The following is a 19181-nucleotide window of genomic DNA, read 5'->3' as shown; positions in this document are numbered from 1 at the left end:
CTGTCGCAGCAGCAGGGGACGGTCCTCCACCCGAACCTGTCCAGTCTCCACCTCCATGCTTGGAGATTGAGCGGCGACAGTTGAGGCCATTTGACTTGCCTCCTGAAGTTTGTAATGTGATTCTGGCAGCCAGGCGTCCCTCCACAAAGTCAGTATACGCCTGCAGGTGGAACATATTTGTGGCATCGTGCACAGCAAAGGCTGTGCATCCACTCTCTGCCCCCCTTTCTGAGGTTCTCCTCTTCCTTCTTTCTCTTCCCCAGCAGGGCTCTGCTCTGGGCACTATCAAGGGCTACCTTTCTGCCCTTTCCGCCTTCTTGAGGCTACCTGATCAGCCTTCTTTGTTCAAGTCCCCGATTGTTAATAGATTCTTGAAGGGCATCACTCATATGTTCCCCCCTGTTCCTTTCGTGATGCCCCAGTGGGACTTTAACCTGGTTCTGACTTACCTGATGTGCGCTCCTTTTGAGCCGCTTCATAACTGTCCTCTCCGTCTTCTTACACTTAAGACTGCTTTCCTGGTTGCCATCACCTCTGCCAGGAGAGTGAGTGAGCTCCAGGCTCTTTCCTCTAAACCTCCTTTCCTTTCTGTCCATCCGGACAAGGTTGTGTTGCGGACAAGACCCTCTTTCCCGCCCAAGGTAGTCACAGCCTTCCACATCGGGCAGTCCATCACCTTGCCCACCTTCTTTCCGCCTCCGCATCCCTCGAAAGAGGAAGGGAGGCTCCACCGTCTGGACCCAAAACGTGCGCTCTCTTTCTACTTGGATCACACACGCCAGTTCCGGGTGGATGACCAACTCTTTGTTGGTTACGTGGGCGCTAAGAAGGGGCGGGCGGTGCACAAACGGACCATCTCTCGGTGGGTCGTGTTGTGCATCAAGGCATGCTACTCTTTGGCTAAGAAGGAGCCACCTGTTGGGCTGAGTGCCCATTCCACTCGTGCCAAGGCGGCTGTTACTGCCCTGGGCCGGGGAGTCCCCTTGCAGGACATCTGTCAGGCAGCTACGTGGGCCTCGCTGCACACGTTCGCAAGACACTACTGCCTGGACAGCCAAGTCCGGAGGAATGGCTTCTTTGGCCGTTCCGTCCTCCAAGACTTTCTGGTGTGATTATTGGTTTGCAGACCCACCACCGGGGTTGGTATTGCTGGGGTATCTATTCTAAGGTAAGGAATCTAATACCAACCTGTTTCTTTCAGATGCACAAGTTACTTACCTTCGGTAACGATATATCTGTAAGAAACAGTAGTTAGTATTAGATTCCTTACCGCCCCACCCATCCTCCCCGTTCTGCGAACCGATATCTAGGGTTAAGGTCATCCCCTTTCAGGGCCCTAGTTTCTTGGCACCAGTGTTGGTTTTTAGCATGGCTCTGCGTTTCTGGCGCAGAAAAGCTGTGTATAAGAACTGACGTCAGCGCGGCGTCTAAGTACTCCGGTGACGTCATCCTAGCGCCAACGACGCCGACGACGGACGCGGAGCCGCAGACGACGCCTACCGACGCGCAAGGGTACTGCTACGCAGAAGTTTCCGGATCCAGTCTGACGCCTGGGGATATTCAGGCGTCAGATGTGCATCACTCCCTTCCTTGGTCATCAGGAACTTAGAACTGAAACATGTTTGGGTCCTACTTTTATACGGGAATGTGGATCTACTGTCCCAAATTCAGATCCTGTTTGGGATGATTCTCTTCCTGAGGCTGCTTTCCAGACACAGCTTTTGTGTAAAGTGGTGCTTTACCCAGAAGGCAGCACTAAGTCAGTCTCAAACTGATGCATATACAACATGGGCACAATGAAATGGAATTTGAAGTTTCTGTACCTACCTGGCTATCATCTGCCTATTTCAAGTAATAACCAGAGACAAAGGGGCAAGCCTGAGCTAGACACTTCTTCACCTTGCGCAGTAGAAAGTGCAATTTCGCCCTTCACCCCTACAGTTTCCCAAATGGCAGTGCTTCGGAAGAACTAATAAGCATCCCTATGCTATCAAAGTCTTCATGACATTTCTAAAGGTAGCCTTGTCAACATCTTCCTCACTTTAGTATCTGGATCACTACCCTTCAGCCACAAGAATGTTCTTCTTCAAAAAGTAGACGGATTGCCGTTAGAAATGATAAAGCTGTTCAAACACATTAAATGGGCAACTATCTCTGTACTTGACATGTACGTGACTTTTTATAGTTGGGGGTAAAGGGATTAAAAGTGATGAGCATTTGAGCCTGCACGATTTCAACGAATTATTTTTAAACTCAAAATGCTCACCCTGAAGGAAATACCAAGAAAAGGACGTGCACTTCCATGGTATAATTTTTCACTGCTAATTTCTAACCTTACTGGTAGGCAATCGCCACTTCCAGTAGTATCCCTCTACCTTGGACAATAACCAGCTCTGTAGTCCATATCTTTTAAATTTAGACTCTTTCTGTTAATTAAGTTTAACTGGGCTCAGTGATGGTCCCTAATATTAACTCCATGCTCTCTTTCAGTTCCCTGGCTGGTACATGCAACAAGATGGCTCCATTGTGATAGCAACGGGGAACGATGATGCTCTGGGGATGTACACGTGCACGCCTTACAACAGCTACGGCACTGCAGGAGAATCGTCACCTACAAGGGTTCTGTTGAAGGTAAGGAGAAGACTGAAAGGGACAGGGGTTTAAAGTTAGGACTAACACCTGCAAAAGGACAAGTATTCAGACATCATTTTTTTACCACGAATTTCCATTTTTTACTTTTTTACTTTTCTTTCAAAATATGTTTCCCGTTATATCTTTCTGTCTTATTGTATATGAAAATCTAGATGTAGAAAAGTTAGATGTACAGTGAGTGCATTAATATTTTAACCTTACAATCGGAAAATGTTTATTTAAATTGTGACGTATTCATGTACATATATTGATATCTGGATGTCCCCCCCTGCATTGTATATGACAGCACAATGTTGTTTTTCCTAAACATACTTTTATTGCCATTTAGGTTATCAGCAGTGTTACATATTCATTCTGTTGGGTTTGCTTGGCATATTACAAAAGAGTGACAATTATGTACAGAGGAATCTCTCCTTTTCATACAGAACTTATATCTGCACCTCTCTCATTTGGAGTTTATAACATATCGCATTTTCTCCCGGTGTCGACTTTCCATATCTCCAGTGCAACAGCTATGCATTCTACAACTTACGTTTTGTGTAGGATTGCCTTCAAATATTTTAATCAACCCAGTATTTGGGTATGTCCACAGGAGTGCTTTCTGTTTGTTGTTTACTAGATTTAAGATTAACCAAATAACTAACAATTTAGGGGGACTTGCAAGAGGGTCGTCACTGCTACAATTACAGCTTTCAGTCAGTGATATTTGATTACAAGGTGCCAGAGGGCCTCAGGGTTACTTCTGTGTTTCCCTGTTATGTTTATGTTTAGTTCCCCACACCTGTACCTGCTTTTCAATACATGTGTGTGTGTGGGGGGGGGGGGCAATAGTTATGGGTCTTGGTCTGTTTCCTTTAGTCTTTGCCCTATTTGCCTCTCACATGTCTGGGGGCTCTAATCTTCACGCCTATAACTCTCCTAAAGGGTGGTCATATACACTGTTTATTCATGAAGTCGCGTCTACGTCCCCACCTTGTAGGTCATTCTCATTTGCATTCTCATCGCCCTCCTCCCAGGCCTGTGTCGGGTTCTCCCAATTGTACAACACTTCCCTCCATTGCTCTGCTAGGGGTGGCATTTTGGGGTCCTGGTCTCATCCCGGACCAGAACTCTGCCCCTTTCCTCTGCTCAATGAGTGACATTCCGTCACCAGAGTCCCACCGGGGGTCCAGTGAAGGACTTCCAGGACATGGCTATCCTCCTTTTAGCTAATATCAAGGCCAGGCCTATAAAACTGTTGTCCACTTTTTTTTAGGTGGCCTGGGGAAGAGTCCCAACAAGCATACTTCTATTGTAGAATCGAGTGAACGCCCCACAGCCGTGGTTATTGTTAATAAGACCTCACACCATAATGAGCGCAATCCAGGACAGCACCATTTTTTGTTAAAAAAATCTTCTTTAATAACAAAAAAGATATGTTACAGGATTAAACATCTCAATACCCTGTAACCGTCGTCACACAGACACTGATAACTATTTCTCTGGCCTACATTATAAACATCAGCATCAACTTTGTCAACCAGAAAACCAGATGTGGGGGAAAGATATAAGCGAGAGTAAGGAGATGAAACATCACACTTTAGGCACAAAGGAGAAGGACCTATTCCACTCCTCGTGCTGCTTTACTTCGAGTGACGCATGTCCCAATCACAGATGTCCAACCACTCAGTCAACGAGACTCCAATTATGCACAGCCCATGTTGCTAGAAATGGTGGTGGGCCAGCCACCCAATCTATAGTGAATAGGCAGCCATCATGTTTGGTGATGTTTGCACCATTAAAGACTTCATTGGAAATGATTGCCATCCTAATGGAATTGTATAGCGTCTCTCTTGCGTGTCAGAAAATGATACTTGGCATGTCAGTACTGATAATGTACTCCCACTTTATTGGTACGTCCTACTGTCCAAGTGTGGTGGTGGAAATTCTCTATCCTCCCGTGCCTGGTGGAATATATTCTGTGGGTTGTTCTCATTTCACAGGTAACCTCTATAGTAGAAAAAGCACTTCCTCAATTTGAGAGTTCTTAACATCTTTCGTAAATACTGTTGGTAGTCTGACAAAATTAGTACTGTCGCCACAATGCGTTTTATCGAGTGCTGACAGTCTGCCCTGGCTGTTCCTTCATATAAACGCTCCTTCCCCTGTCATCTTTGGTGCTGCTATACATATCAGTCTCGCTCAGAAAAATATCAAAACTACAAAGCTTGATTTAATTTTGAGAAGTTGAATCTGTGTTAAGACTAGTTCTAGCGTTGCAGTCTCCTAGGTTATATCAGGAAGTAAAATTTTATTTTGAGCGCTTTGCCAGTCTACACTGATGTCATGCTACACATTTGCGATAGGGTAGTTGTTACTAACATTTTATGTGTACATGTGTTCAAGTTAGGTTTGACAGAAATATTGATGGCACAGTGAGTAGGTCAGGCAAGGGACGCACCTGGCAAAACCTGTTTTTCTGAACAACAACATCATTTTACAAGAGACCAGCCCACTGAATTCAGTAGTGTGACCCGTTCGAGCCAGGTGAAAGTCAGATTGCGGTGGCATCTTCGAAGCGAGGTCTGAGATGTGTACTTCTCTGAGATTTATGTGAGTGCATACTGCTTGTCGGGCTTTCACTCTATCTAGGAGGAGAGGAGTGCTTCTCTCTCCACCTGCACTAGATTGTTGAGAGTATCAGACAAGGCCCTAGCTCCTCCAGAATCCAAAGTAAGCTTTTCTATAGTGGGATTAATGTGGGTGTGTTTACTACATTCTGTAGTAGGGGTTAAAGGCCATGCCCTCTGTTAGATAAGACATTAAAGTGAAAAGAAATCTTAATACCATAGTTATAGGTAAAATATACAATTGTTTCCTACACAACAAGTAGCAAATGGTACAGTTTGTCAAACAAAACTGACCAGCTGTTCATTGGTGACTAACTTGTGTATGTTAGTTTCAATCGCTGGCAGCTGGTGCGTTCTGTTGCAACCAAGTTGTTACAATTGTGTTGCACAGTATTACCTGGGCTGACATGAAGCGAGAGAGCCGTATGGGATACCCCCTTACCGTTTGCTTGTTGGTGGGAAAGAGCTGCTTCGATGTCACGCAATGGTCTATGTGGTCGAGCAGCACGTGCCATCGGCGCTGTCATGAGACCAGGGTTGTACTGTGAACGAGTAAATTTATACCAGTGTGGAAAGGAGTGTTCTCCTCCATACCGGCCTTGCGTCGTCATGAACGGGTTGTATTCTTCTTTCGCCTCACCTAAATTATCGGTATGCTATACATGTCTGCTTCAATGCGTTAACTAGTTATCCATCTCTCCCTTCACTGCTTTGCTTGCTTCCTATTTTACTTAAGATATTTAGGGGTATATTCACAAGAACGTCTGATAACTACTGCAAGAGTAAGAGTAACGCAACTTTCAACATCGCAGCCTATCGTGGGAAAATAACCCAGTGTCAACGTGGAACTCACAACGCGGCGGTAGCATTCGATAGACACCAGACAACGCATCAAATGTCCGTATGAAAATTAACACCATACTGCAAAAATGCGATACGCGAACGCTAAAAAACATGCGTTGAGGCCAACCGCGGTACAAAAAGTAGCGAAAACCAGCCACAGGCCTGCAAATCCCACGCGTCTGGCGGGACAATGCACCATAAAAACAACAGAAACAACACACCAGAAACAAGCCAAAGCATGTAGCAACATGGATGCACCCTGACTCAGCGCAGAGGCCAACTCGAAACCCACAGACCACCAGCAAGGAACAACGGGGTCGAGGAAGGCCAAGGAGAAGAGGGAGAGGAAGACGGGGTGCAGACCGCAGGAAAACAAGACCAGCGTCACGGAGGTGACCGAACACTACCAGCCACTGACCCACAAGCAGACCACCTGGAATGCAGTCGGAGTGCCGAGGAGGCCAATCGAGGAGGCCAATATGCGCCGGCATGACGTGACAACCTAAACCAGGCAAAAACCCACTGCCAACATGAAGGCAGCAACGGCGACAGGAGGTGGCAGTCCAGCGCAACAGGAGGAGCTGGAGAAAACACAGGCCACAGTCATCAGTGTGGAGACGGTGCAAGGAGTAGGGAGTACGGACACAGCTCAAGAGGACCTGACACAACATCAACAGGGAGTGCAACAAACAGGGACTGGGGGGACGTGGGGAGATGGGCACAATGGCACACATTCACAACGAGATGTAGTACACTGCACACCCGCAATTACCCAACATCATGTCCCAGATCCCAGTGGCACACTGCGGCACACACATATAGCAAGATCAGCACACCCACATTGACGACAACATGGTACAATGCTCAAAGCCAACACTGCAGAACAGAGCACACAACTGGCTCCGCACATGCGCAGAAACATGCCTACTACATCTGACAGAGCCGGAAACTGTGAAATCGAAATGTACGCATACGACCTCACATCCGTCATGTTGTCCATGTGTACACCGTCCCGCAGAAGACTCCAGCACCTCCCAAGCAGTCACAATGTACATTACCATATAGTCTGCATGCAAACCAGCACAATGTACCAACATACATGTCAGCACAATGTCAACATGCATCTCCCCTTCACATTGCAGAGGGGCACATAACACCTTCAGCAGAGCACAGAATACAACACATCTGTGATGCCGGAGAGGACCACCACACCGTCGGCACCGATGCCCTACAACAGCCCATGGGTATCCCACGCAACCCCCCACCAGGACCCGGCCAGCCAAGCTACTCAGAGGAGAACACTGAGCCTGCAACAGACCACACAGCAGGAAGCACCCGCACGCACAGCCACCCACACATGGCACCCCAATGCCATGTGTCAGCACGAGAAAAGGAGGTGGCCCAACAGCTGTGGGTGGGGGCCGAACCCATGGAATGCAAACTAGAACACATACGTAGGTGTCTTATCACCCTTCAGGGACCACCCACACCCCACTAAGGAGACCCACACTGCCACAGAAACTCATGCAGATGCACATTCACAGTATAGAACTATGCCCAGGGGCACTCAAATAGCAGTCACACACCCATGATGGCTCTGCTTACAACAGCCTTGGCCACTCCCTTTACGAATTGAGTGGGTGACGATAAAGCTACATGTCCAAACTCTAACCGACTGCCTACGGTGACATGTCTGCAACCGATGTACACGGCACAATATAATGTCGTATGGCCTAGGCCCCTCATGCATATAACAAGACCACAGGGACACACGCATATATCATGTTGAACTGGCTACGGGCACATGCGCCCGTCCCCTTTATTGGCAGAGACACATTTACAGTGACGCCTGTGCTGGATGTGTGTGGGGTGAGTGTAAGCCATTCCACACGGAATGTCTTGTGCTGGCAACCACTTGAACATTGGACACCAGTGCAACGGAAACAGAAAACACATGCATAACAGAGTCAACTACTGAGCAACATGGAGTGAGCCGGAGAAAGTCCAGAGGACAGCCAACATGCAAACAGAAGTGTCCGTGAGTTGCAGTGCACTGGGGTTCGGACCCTAGAGATGAGCCCGGTCATGTGAAGAAAAAGTCTTGGATTGTGTCCCTTCAATATATTCCTGATGCAGATGCAGCGGGGTATGTTAGACCTGCTTCATCTTCCCCATCAACGTCTCAGGGCCCCTACACTGTTTGAGGTGACATAGCTGCGCAACCGCTCCACAGCACAAAACTCAATCAGCAACTGACAATGGCCTGCGGTGCACTTAGTCACTGGCACCTGGAGGGCTGAGCAGGGTAAATGTAAATGTACAGGAATTTATATAGCGCAAATCACCGAGCGGTTTCTAAGCGCTTGCTTAGGGAACCCGTCCTGGTATTCCCCTGTGAGATTACCCCGGCAGGGTATCCGCAAGGTGAAAGCCAGGCATCCCGCCGCGAGGGGCCGTTGTGGAGATTAAGCAAGCTATTGCCCAGAGTCGCAGAGTGTGAACCCGTGAATCGAGTAGGCACCGGTGCGAGAATTGTCGAGTCCATGGACATTTTAGGACTCAAGACCCCGCCGAGCCGGGAATTGAACCCTGGTCCCGGGCTGACCTCTGCTTCCAGGTCTGCCTCCTCTAACCAGCGAGCCACACTTCTCCACAGGGCACTCTGGCAGATGTCGGTTGAAGGGGGTCCTTGCGGTGGTGGCGTGTGCCTCCTGCGGTGATGCGACGTCCAGGCCAGTCTGGACTCGGTTTGGTGTGTGAGCCCTGGTGGGACACATTTGGGCGCAGAGGCTGCATGCAGCGCAGGGCCACAGAGAATTGGTCTTGATGACCCCAAGTCCAACGCTTCAGGGGCCATCCAATATCTCAGAAGAAGGGGTCCTGGACCAGACCAGCACAGAGTTCGTGGCCACAGATGTACTGCAGCTGGAACAGGCACCCAGCCACGGGACGGTGACTTGCATTGAAGTCAGATGGGCCATGCAACCTGAGGGGGTCCTCATCAATGTCTGAGGTGTATGTTGTGGAGGGTTGCGGGCTGACAGTGGAAGGTGTCCTCCAGGGCATGATGCAGAAGGTTTGATTTTATCCGGTAGCAGCAAATAGTGGGTTGGAAAGCGCAAGTCTCGTTTTCACCACCAATTCGGTGTCAGCTACATGAGGATGAAAACTAGCCCCTAGTCCATAGACTCAGACGCCACCAATGTACGACTAGTGAGTGTCCATTAATGTCGGGGAACAGACTTAGTGGCACCGGGGCTGAGAGGGGAATGCAGTGTGCGATGATGCCGGTACACTTATATGAACTCCGCCATTGCTAAATCATGACTCTGTGACCTACTGGACCGCAATGTAGGCTGGAGGCAGCGGTCAGCAGTGGCCCACAGCCAAGTGTCGTTGGCTCGCGATGCACATAGTTAGTGACACTAGGGCAGTAGTTGGTAGTGTTTGATCACCTCCATAACGATGATCCTTTTTTTCCGCTAAGATGCAACGCGTCATCCTCTTACGCCTCTCCTCGCGTGCAATGATATGTAATCTGCCTTTGCATAATCGATGTTCAGTTCCAATTCTGTGACCTACTCAAGCGCAGCCTAGGCCGAGAGTAGTGTAGGTCGGAGGCAGCGGTCAGCACGGGCCATTCACCGAGTGTCACCGGCATAGGTTGGTGGCCCCACTGGCCTGCATAGTTCAGGTTCAGTGGAATCATGTGTTCGGTCACCTCCGTGACTGTGACCTGGCTTTCATCCGGACTGAGCTGCATCTTCCTCTTACTCCTCTCCGTGCGTCCACTGGTGTGGATTCTGCCATTGTGATCCCTCATCCACGTGTCGCCGGCTGGTGTTGAACAGGGTTAGTGGCACCACGTGTAGCCGGCTGGCATTGAACAGGGTTAGTGGTACCAAATGTAGCCGGCTGGCGCTGAACAGGGTTATTGGCACCACGTTTCGGTTTGCTGGCGTTGAACAGGGTTAGTGGCACCACGTGTCTCAAGATGCCCATATGGAACTATGCCTCACGGATCTGGGGTTCTGGTGCTGTGGCCGCTAGCCCGGATATGGGGTCACTGCCATTCAGGAGCAAGGACACAGTTTCACATATGGGACCTACTGGACCAAAGAGGACGCCGGTGTAGTATGTGAATGAGGGCCAGCGTTGGGGCCAGTGATGGTCTGAGAGGCTGGCTGGGTCGCGGGCCTCAGGCCTGGAGCTTGCACAGGCATGTTGTGGATCCTCCTTGACACACGCCGGTGTCGGCAATTGATCAGTGTGGCCTGGCTGCGCAGGGTCAGGCCTGACGGGTTCGTGGTCCAGCGAGCCTGGGTACGGCAGGCGCACAGGATCGCAGGCATCTCCGCTCAGGAGAACAGCGTCGGCCTCATGGCGGGGTGAGAGGCGCTGCCCTGGCAGAGACGTTGGGCTTTCCGGAAGAGGACCACGCCCAGGGCTTCGTGCTTTTTATTCACACCCACTCTGCTCACGCTTATGGGGGGACGTAACAGGCAACATTTCCACGAGGACCCCCACTGGCTGGGGGGACATGGTTGCATCCACTGTCCACTACACTCCCTACACCAAAGGTGTATGTCGCCGTGGATATAGGTGTGTTCTGCATACTGCGGTCTGTCCAGCACATCTCTGCCACTCTTGGCATTGTGTACTTTCCCAATCATGGTTCTGCTGCATCCTTCACACATGCCTGGTTGCCACCTCTCCCCACATTTGGCTATTGTGTGGCTGAGGTGCCATGCCATTGATGGCTTATGTTCACGGCTTGCCCAGGTTACCATTGTAAGTTGTTCTGTCGGGTCTGGTGGGTGGGCATGTTGTTGTGCATGTTGGTTGTGATTTTGTGACATGCGCATTGCCAGAGTTGTGAATTGCTCGGGTGTGGAGTTGAGGTGAGTGGAGTGTTAATTTGGAACTTGCCAAGAAGCTGTGCATTTACCTTGGTGCCATCTTGGGGACGCTGGTTGCTGATGGACTGTCGGAGGATGAAGGACTCATGCACACTGGCTGTGTATTTGGAGCCGACATTGGTGAAGGTCCCACGGTGTTCTGATGTTGCCTGCACATTGATGTGTGGCATGTGTTTCCTGTTGCGGTGATTGTGTGCTGTGTCACCAGGGGGCACAGGTAGGACATGTGTGCTGTGGATTTTCCCCTACATGTGCGTGCATCCGGCTATGGCGAATGGTCCATGCTTGGTGTCCAGCGGATCCTGCGCATTGTGTTGGATGTATCGGGACTGGGGTGCCAGGGTGATGGTGATGTCCAGGACAGGTGTGGGGGACTTGGATGTGGCTGGCTGTAAGACTCCTCCAACTCTGGCGGGTGTTGGTTGGGGTGTGCCAGGGGCCAACTGGTGCAGCACAGCCAGCAGCTTGGTGTGGGGTGGGTTGTTGGTTGTCTGCTGTGTTGGTGCCATAGGCTTGTTAGGCGATGTTGGTCATGATGCGTAGGATGGTTGTCCCTTTCTGCCTATAGTGGACAGTGACATTGTCAGATGTTGGGTCTGTGAGGCAGGTGCGTTTCCTGGGGGGCCGCTGTCTTTGTGTGCGCTGCCTCTGTGCTGGTCCGGGGGAGGGGGGTGTTCCGGGTGGGGGTTGGGGTCCTGAGGTGGTGGCAGTGGGTGTTGTGGCCCTCTTGGGTGTCCGTGCTGCATGTTCAGTTCCTTGGGGGCATCTTTTGTTCTTCATGTGTGGCTCTGGGCTGTGCTCCCTTTTGTGGTGCAGACTGTGGTCCGACTTTACATTAGGTCAGAGCAGGTGTTAATTTCCTGCTGCTAACGCGCCTTATCGCCTATTTTGTGTACTTATCGCGGTTCTGTCTGGTCGTTGTGAATGTTGTGGTGTGGTGTTGTCGCAGCTTTTGGCACTGGAACGCCTACTCTGCATCTCATTAGCTATAGTTGCGGGGTCTTCTGTGGCGATGTTTTTTGCGACTGCTATCGCGGGTAAACTGGTGCTGTGGGCTGTTAACACCAGCTTGTAAATGTATCACTACTTTGGCTGCGTTAAAGTGCTGTTAATTTGGCAATAGTTCCTTGTGAATATGCCCCTAAATATATAATATAGCTTATTTATAGATCTCACGATTGTTTGTTCTTGTGTATTACTTTTCACCAAGCTGAACAAAAAAGAAATGTTACCTTCTAATTCTACTTTTGCAATAAGCACAGTGTATTTCCACATCGACTGCTACAGGCTCCTACTGATTTGATTTTGACTTACATGTGTACCATAGGCAGCCCTGTGCTGTGTTAACAATGCTCACATGTTGGCTGAGCATCAATAAAATGCAAGCTGTAAACTTAAACTGCACTGAAGAGTAAATCCACCCTGTGATAAAGCAACCTGCAGAAAAAGAAAAGAAGAATAAATTATGTTAGTTCTTGACAAATTGTATAATTTGCTAATTGTTCTGGAAAAGCATTGAAGATAACCATTGTGTTTTCAATTACTGTTTTCTCTTTAATATTTGGTGTATTATTCCATCGCCTTTGGATAGCTTTTGCTGCGATGGAAGGACTATTTTGCATCTCAAAAGTACTCTGAATCATTACACATTAAATTCGTTATTACATAAGTTCATTTTATGCAGAAAGCAATCGTTTTTCTTTCTTTATTTTTTTTACCATAACCGACTGGACTCTAAATGCAACACAGACATGTACTTGTTCTTATTGACATCAAAGGTATGTCTTATGTTTCAGAAATGTAACTTATGCTCTCTGAAACATAATAATTGTTTCGCTCAAGAACCCAATAAGCTGGGGGCTAAGCAAATTGTAATCTATTTCGACCAACCTTCTCTTCCTTCAAGCAGCCTTTTGTAACACTTATGCCGATGGCTGCTGTGCTGCATTTTCTTACATTTCACATTCTAGTTTTTTTCTTCAAGTTCTAAGGCAAACTTTCGTGATGAAATATCCAACAGCTGATGCAAACCTAGGTCCAGGCAGATTGCCCCGCTTGGGGCGATTCTTGTGTGTTCACGGTGTCAGTAGCCTCTCCCATCTCTTCTTCAATGTTATTTTACCTAATGCCATTGGAGAACTCAGCCAGGCCTTACAAATGCCTACACTTAGTAATGGCCCGGTTGATTGGCTGCCATGTTTGCAGTTTAAGCATTTTAATCCTCTCATGTTTAATACGGTTTACAAAGGTGAATATACTATCTTACCTCGTATATTGTGCTGGAAGATATTGTTTTTTTAACGTCTAGCAATGCCATGCTTGGGTGTATCACTAATAATGTTGTTTTTCTTTAATCAGTGTTCTAATTTAAAAGATGCTTCTGGCAATTGAACACATTTTGCTTTTGTATATAAATGGGTCTCTTACATTTATAGCCCACTTCATTTTGTTCATTTTACATAACCTGTGTCTTGCTGCATCTGTCCCTCTCTCTTCTGCCCTGTCACCTTTATCCCCTCTCTTCTTTTGAGCCCTCTGTCTTTTACTCTTGAATTCTCTTCCACACAATATTTGCATCATAAACCATGGACTGTTTTCATTTTCAGGATCCTCCCGAATTTGTGGATCGCCCCAAAGAAGAATACTTTCAGGAAGTGGGAAGGGAGCTGATTGTTCCATGCTCTGCCAAAGGAGATCCAGCTCCCACCATCATTTGGGCAAAGGTAAGGTGGAAGGGTCTTGTTAGGTTATATTGTAAAGAACTGCTTTTGTGTGCCCAAGAATGAGTACTTCCTTAGCGGATGTGAAGGGGATGGCAAAAGTTAAACTTAATGAAAAAAATTAAAAAAACAAGTAAACCAGGGGGTCTGTCACAGAGTATAGTGTACTCGAAACCACTAAGACTCAAGGCCAATTGATTAAGTGCCAGGTAAACATACCTTGGAGTCTACAAAGAATTACTCAAAACCAACACAAATATAACCACCAGTAATCGTAGGTGAGACCCATTGTCCATAGATGGATTCCCATCAAAATCTTGTTAGTGATCAAAAATATCATATGGTAATCCAAAAGTTGGAATGGTGAGTCTCCAAGGTATTTTTACCTGGCACTTAATCAATTGGCCTTGAGTCTTAGTGGTTTCGAGTACACTATACTCTGTGACAGACCCCCTGGTTTACTTGGTTTGTTCATTTTGGCTCAATAGGGGATGATAACCTGGGCAGGTCTATAAACGTCCCTTAGACCCTCTATTTCCTGTGTTGTTGTACACGTACAAAAGTTAAACTTAAACACTGGGTGATTCAGTTGGAGGGCACAGGGTTAACAGCTTTTCTTCAGCAGACCACAGGTGCCAATTCGTTGCTTGAGAGGTGTGAGTTAATTCCAATCATTACACTCTTTTGGGTCCGTATTTCAAAAACTGCCCGGGGGCACAATAGGCCTGTGCTTGCTTGGTGCACCCCCCCATGCACTTTGGTATTACAGAAAGAGCTTATGCATCCCCATCTTCAATATATGTCTTACCAACACTTTTGTAAGAGGGTGTTCCCTCATTTGCATGGGGGCATTGCTCCATTCCCATGCAAATGAGGGAATCACTTTGAGTCTGCACCCACGTCAGTGGCGGCTGCGGCAAAGTGGGGGTGGCAGGGCAGGGGGAATAAAAAATAAAAATATAGATCATGTTCGAGGCATGTGTGCTGTAGATATACATGCTTTACATACTCCTGCCATCTAGTGTTGGGTCCGAATGTTTGCAAGTTGTTTTTCTTCGATTAAGTCTTTCCTAGTCAAAGGGTAATAGGTAATAGTGCGCATGGTCAACGACTAAATTGTTAGATTGTTTTGTTCCGCCATCGGGCTCGAATGTGTATTGTGCGCTTCGGTTCGAAAGCGTTATAAGGGTTCCCTTTGACGCTCTATCCTCTCTACCCTCGATGGTATCGTTTCCGTATGTATTTCCCACTTCTCCGCATATTGTTTCGACATCGGATCCGACTTTCGATCGAAAGGCTTTGTGGACGGCCTTCGAGGCCTAACCGCGCTCAGTCAGCTCTCCGTCGATGGACCGGACTGTTTAAATTCTGTCCTCGGTGCCACGTGAAGTATCCGCGCACCGACTCACACGAAGTGTGCAACTTGTGCCTGGCGCCGGAGCACAAGTAAGAAGATTGCGACGCTTGCAGATCTTTCTGATCTAAGAAGGCTCTTCGCAATTGTCGGGCTCGACGTCGTGAGATGCAGCGTCAAAGCATCAAAGACACGCCGGACATCTTTGGTGAAGACTCCGGCCAAGAAGACATCCAGGCATCAGCGGAAGAGGAGGAGGAATCCTTCTCTGAGCAAGACTCAGAACTCAAGATAGACCTCAATGCTGAAGACTTGCCGCAGGGACAAAGTGATGCGAGTACCAAAGATCCCTTGCCCCCTCAAAAAATTCTGAAAAAACGCAAGGCTTCGGCACCACCTCTGCCTTCTGGCCAAGGTAGGCACCAAAAACCGTTTCTGACGTCCCGCCTTCGGGCCCAGCACCAAAACTACCAGTCAAGCCTTCCGGCTTGATGCCGAGTCCACGAAAAGCCTCCTCAGAGCCAAAAGCCTCCGGTTTGAAGCACAAGTCCGTCTCGGTGCTGAAATTCTCCGCGCCAAAAGCCAAGCCGTCTTCGGACCTAAAACCGACCACGCTTACAGGTCAGCCTCCGTCAACACTGAAAACTTAGGCGCCGAAACTCAAAGCGACGCCTTCGGATTCGAAATTGGACACTATCCCGTTACCACCTGATCGGAAGCAAAAGAGGCTCCATATTAACCCTGACACTGGCCATATTCACGTTACGCCACCTCAGAAATGCAAGATTAAAAAAGAGGACACTTACAAAATCCCCTTGAAGAAAAGGTCTGTGGCTACAAGTCCTTTTCCTATACCATCGCCTCCACCTCCAGCACCTCCGTCCCCACCTGAGAATCCTGTGCAAATTACACCTCAGGGTTCTTCTCAATCTCATCATGACGCTGATGATGCAGATGATTAGGGGATGGATATTCCAACAGATCCATGGACAGATTACACAGGGGATCCCCCAGGTGATACTGATCCAGACCTTTGTCCCAGCCAAACCATCTCCTCCAGATGACAATGCGTTCCACCAAGAACTCATTGCCAGAGCTGCACATTACCATGGGTTAGAGCTCCACAAAGTATCACTAGAAGAAGATTTTTTGTTTGCTATCCACACACAGGTCATCACAATTACTTCCAATGCTTAAAGGCATGATGCGACAAGCTGATGAGATTTTTAAAGACCCAGTCAGAGCACGCATCATAACACCTGAAGTGGACCAAAAATATAAGGCCTCTACTACAGACCCCATTTGTATCAAGGGAGAAGTGCCATTAGATTCCCTAGTCATATCCAATGCTCGTAAGAGAGCAAATTCTCAGACATCAGGAGATGCTGCTCCGCCAGATAAAGAATCCAAACTAATTGATGCTTCTGGCAAGTGCATAGCTGCTCAGGCAGCACATCAATAGCACATTGCAAATACCCAAGGACTTTTAGCTAGATATGACAGAGCACACTGAGACGAAATGGAGTAATAGCTCCAATATCTCCCAGATGAGCATAAGGCTAAAGGACAAGACTTAGTGAATGAGGGTAAGCTTGTTTCCAATTCCTGTATTCGTTGTGCTCTAGATGCAGTAGACACCGCAGTTAGAGGTTAACACTAGCATCCGCCTTAGGAGACACACTTGGTTAAGGACTTTGGGTTTTAAACCTGAGGTCCAACAATCCATCCTTACCACACCATTTGATAAGGAACACCTATTTGGCCCTAGCGGTGACCAGACGTTAAAAAAAATGAAAAAGGACACCGAAGTCGCTAAATCTATGGGAGCGCTTCAGACGGCATCCAACAGAGGTTCCTTTCCTCGCTTCTCGTACAGAGGTGGGTCAAAAACCACACCCCCAGATCAAAATATCTCAGTTTACAAAGGTAACAACCAGTCCTCTCCCTCCAGAGGTTTTTTCCGAGGAGGTTATAGAGGCAACAACTTCAACGGTAGGGGTAAGGGTAACACACCCCGTAACTGTCCTTTCTCAAACAGTGACTTGCCCACGCTTCCCCCCGATTATACCACACTTGTCGGAGGAAGACTTCAATAATTCCTCCCCATTTGGCAGTCCATAACATCAGACAAATGGGTGCTTGGAATTATCCAACATGGCTATTGCCTGGAGCTGATCAGCAATCCCCCAAACATTCCACCTCGATTTCACAAGTTATCTACAAAACACATACACTCGCTAAAACAAGAGGTCCAGTCTCTTTTACTAAAAGGAGCTATAGAGCTAGTTCCAATACAGTACCAGGGCTCAGCGGTTTACTTTCTCTACTTTCTCATCCCCAAAAAGGACGGTTCCCTAAGACCTATTTTGGATCTGAGAGAGCTAAACCACTATATACAGTCGGAACATTTTCACATGGTCACATTTCAACAAGTACTCCCACTTTTACAAAAAGCAGACTGTATGTCTACTCTAGACTTAAAGGACACATATTTTCATGTTCCAATTCATCCAGCTCCTTGCAAATACCTTAGATTTGTGATAGCAGGCAAGCACTACCAGTTCAAGGTGCTTCCCTACGGAATGACTACAGCACCCAGAGTTTTTACCAAATGCCTGGAAGTAGTCGCTGTTCATCTCAGAAGACAACACATTCATGTCTTCACCTACATAGACGACTGGCTCATCAAAGCAAGCACTCACCAAAACTGTCTACGGCACACACAGATCAAAATAGATCTACTTCATCTACTGGGCTTCACCATCAATGTACAAAAGTCTCACCTGTATCCCTCACAGGTGCAGTCTTACCTAGGAACCACTCTAGACACAGTCAAAGCTCTAGCCTCTCCCAATGTATTAAGATTACCCAATATTCAAGCTGCCATATAACAGTTTCAGCCCAACCTACCATTACCAGCCAGAGTGTTCATGCAACTACTGGGAATGATGTCGTCTTGCATAGCAATTGTACCCCATGCAAGGCTTCACATGTGCCCCCTACTAGAGTGCTTAGCACATCAGTGGAATCAATCACAGGTTCTATAAACCGATCTAGTGTTGGTAGATAGCCGTACATATCGCTCTCTGAAGTGGTGGAACCCACAAAACTTATCAGCAGGCCGGCCTTTCATAGACCCTGTTCCATAGATTGTATTCACAGCAGACATATCTCTACAGGTTGGGAGGCTCATCTCAAAGATTACACAATACAAGGCTTGTGGAGCAACAAGCAAAAGACTCTCCACATAAACTATCTGGAGCTCTTACCTGTCTTCCTAGCACTAAAAGCTTTTCAGACTCCTCGTGTAGCCAAAACTGTCCTAGTGTGAACAGACAACTTGACAGCAATGTATTATGTGCAGAAGCAAGGGGGGACATACTCTCTCCAACTGTTAACACTCGCTCAAGCCATTTGGAATTGGGCGAGCCATCACAACATTTATCTCCTGGTAGGTCATCTCCCAGGAGTAGACAATCAAATTGCCGATCTCCCCAGCAGAAGAAGGCAACAAAATATTCACCCCCAGGTTCTCCTTCCGTACTTCCATCAGTGGGGATTTCCACAAATAGACCTATTTGCCACAGTCAAAAATGCAAAATGCCTAAACTTTGGCTCCAGGTACCCACACCCGCAATCAAGGGGCAATGCCCTATGGATGAACTGGTCAGGGATATTTGCCTATGCTTTTCCGCCTCTCCCGCTCATTCCAAGGGTGGTTCGGAAGCTCAGGCAAACATCCCTCATACTAGTTCTGGTAGCTCCCACATGGACTTGTTAACCATGCTACTCCTCCCTGTTGGAGCTGTCACTAGTTCCACATCAAAAAGTACGCCTGAACTCCAGTCTTCTCACACAGAACCATGGAGAAATCAGACATCCAAATCCGAAAGAACTGCATTCAGCAATTTAGCTCCTGAAGTCATAGAGTTAGGGTACTTAAATTTACCACCAGACTGTATGAATATTCTAAAAGAAGCAGCAAGAAAGCCTACCACCAGAGCTTGCTATGCTGAAAAATGGAAATGATTTTCCGGATATTGTAACACCAACAAAATCAATCCTTAAGACGATTCTATACCAA

At 47.7% G+C, this 19181-nt stretch overlaps 1 protein-coding gene across 1 annotated transcript in view; it reads left to right on the top strand.

Moving 5' to 3' along the window:
- IGSF9 (immunoglobulin superfamily member 9) overlaps positions 1–19181 on the top strand; it is a 641834-nt gene that overhangs the window by 391561 nt on the left and 231092 nt on the right. Inside the window, 2 exon segments of the mRNA XM_078669195.1 lie at positions 2491–2631; positions 13630–13746. Coding sequence (XP_078525321.1) covers positions 2491–2631; positions 13630–13746 — 258 coding nt within the window.

Source organism: Lissotriton helveticus, chromosome 12 (assembly GCF_964261635.1).
Source record: "Lissotriton helveticus chromosome 12, aLisHel1.1, whole genome shotgun sequence".
NCBI lineage: Eukaryota > Metazoa > Chordata > Amphibia > Caudata > Salamandridae > Lissotriton > Lissotriton helveticus.
The sequence above is the reverse complement of the archived record's forward strand: the minus strand, read 5'-3'. Positions and strand labels throughout refer to the sequence as shown.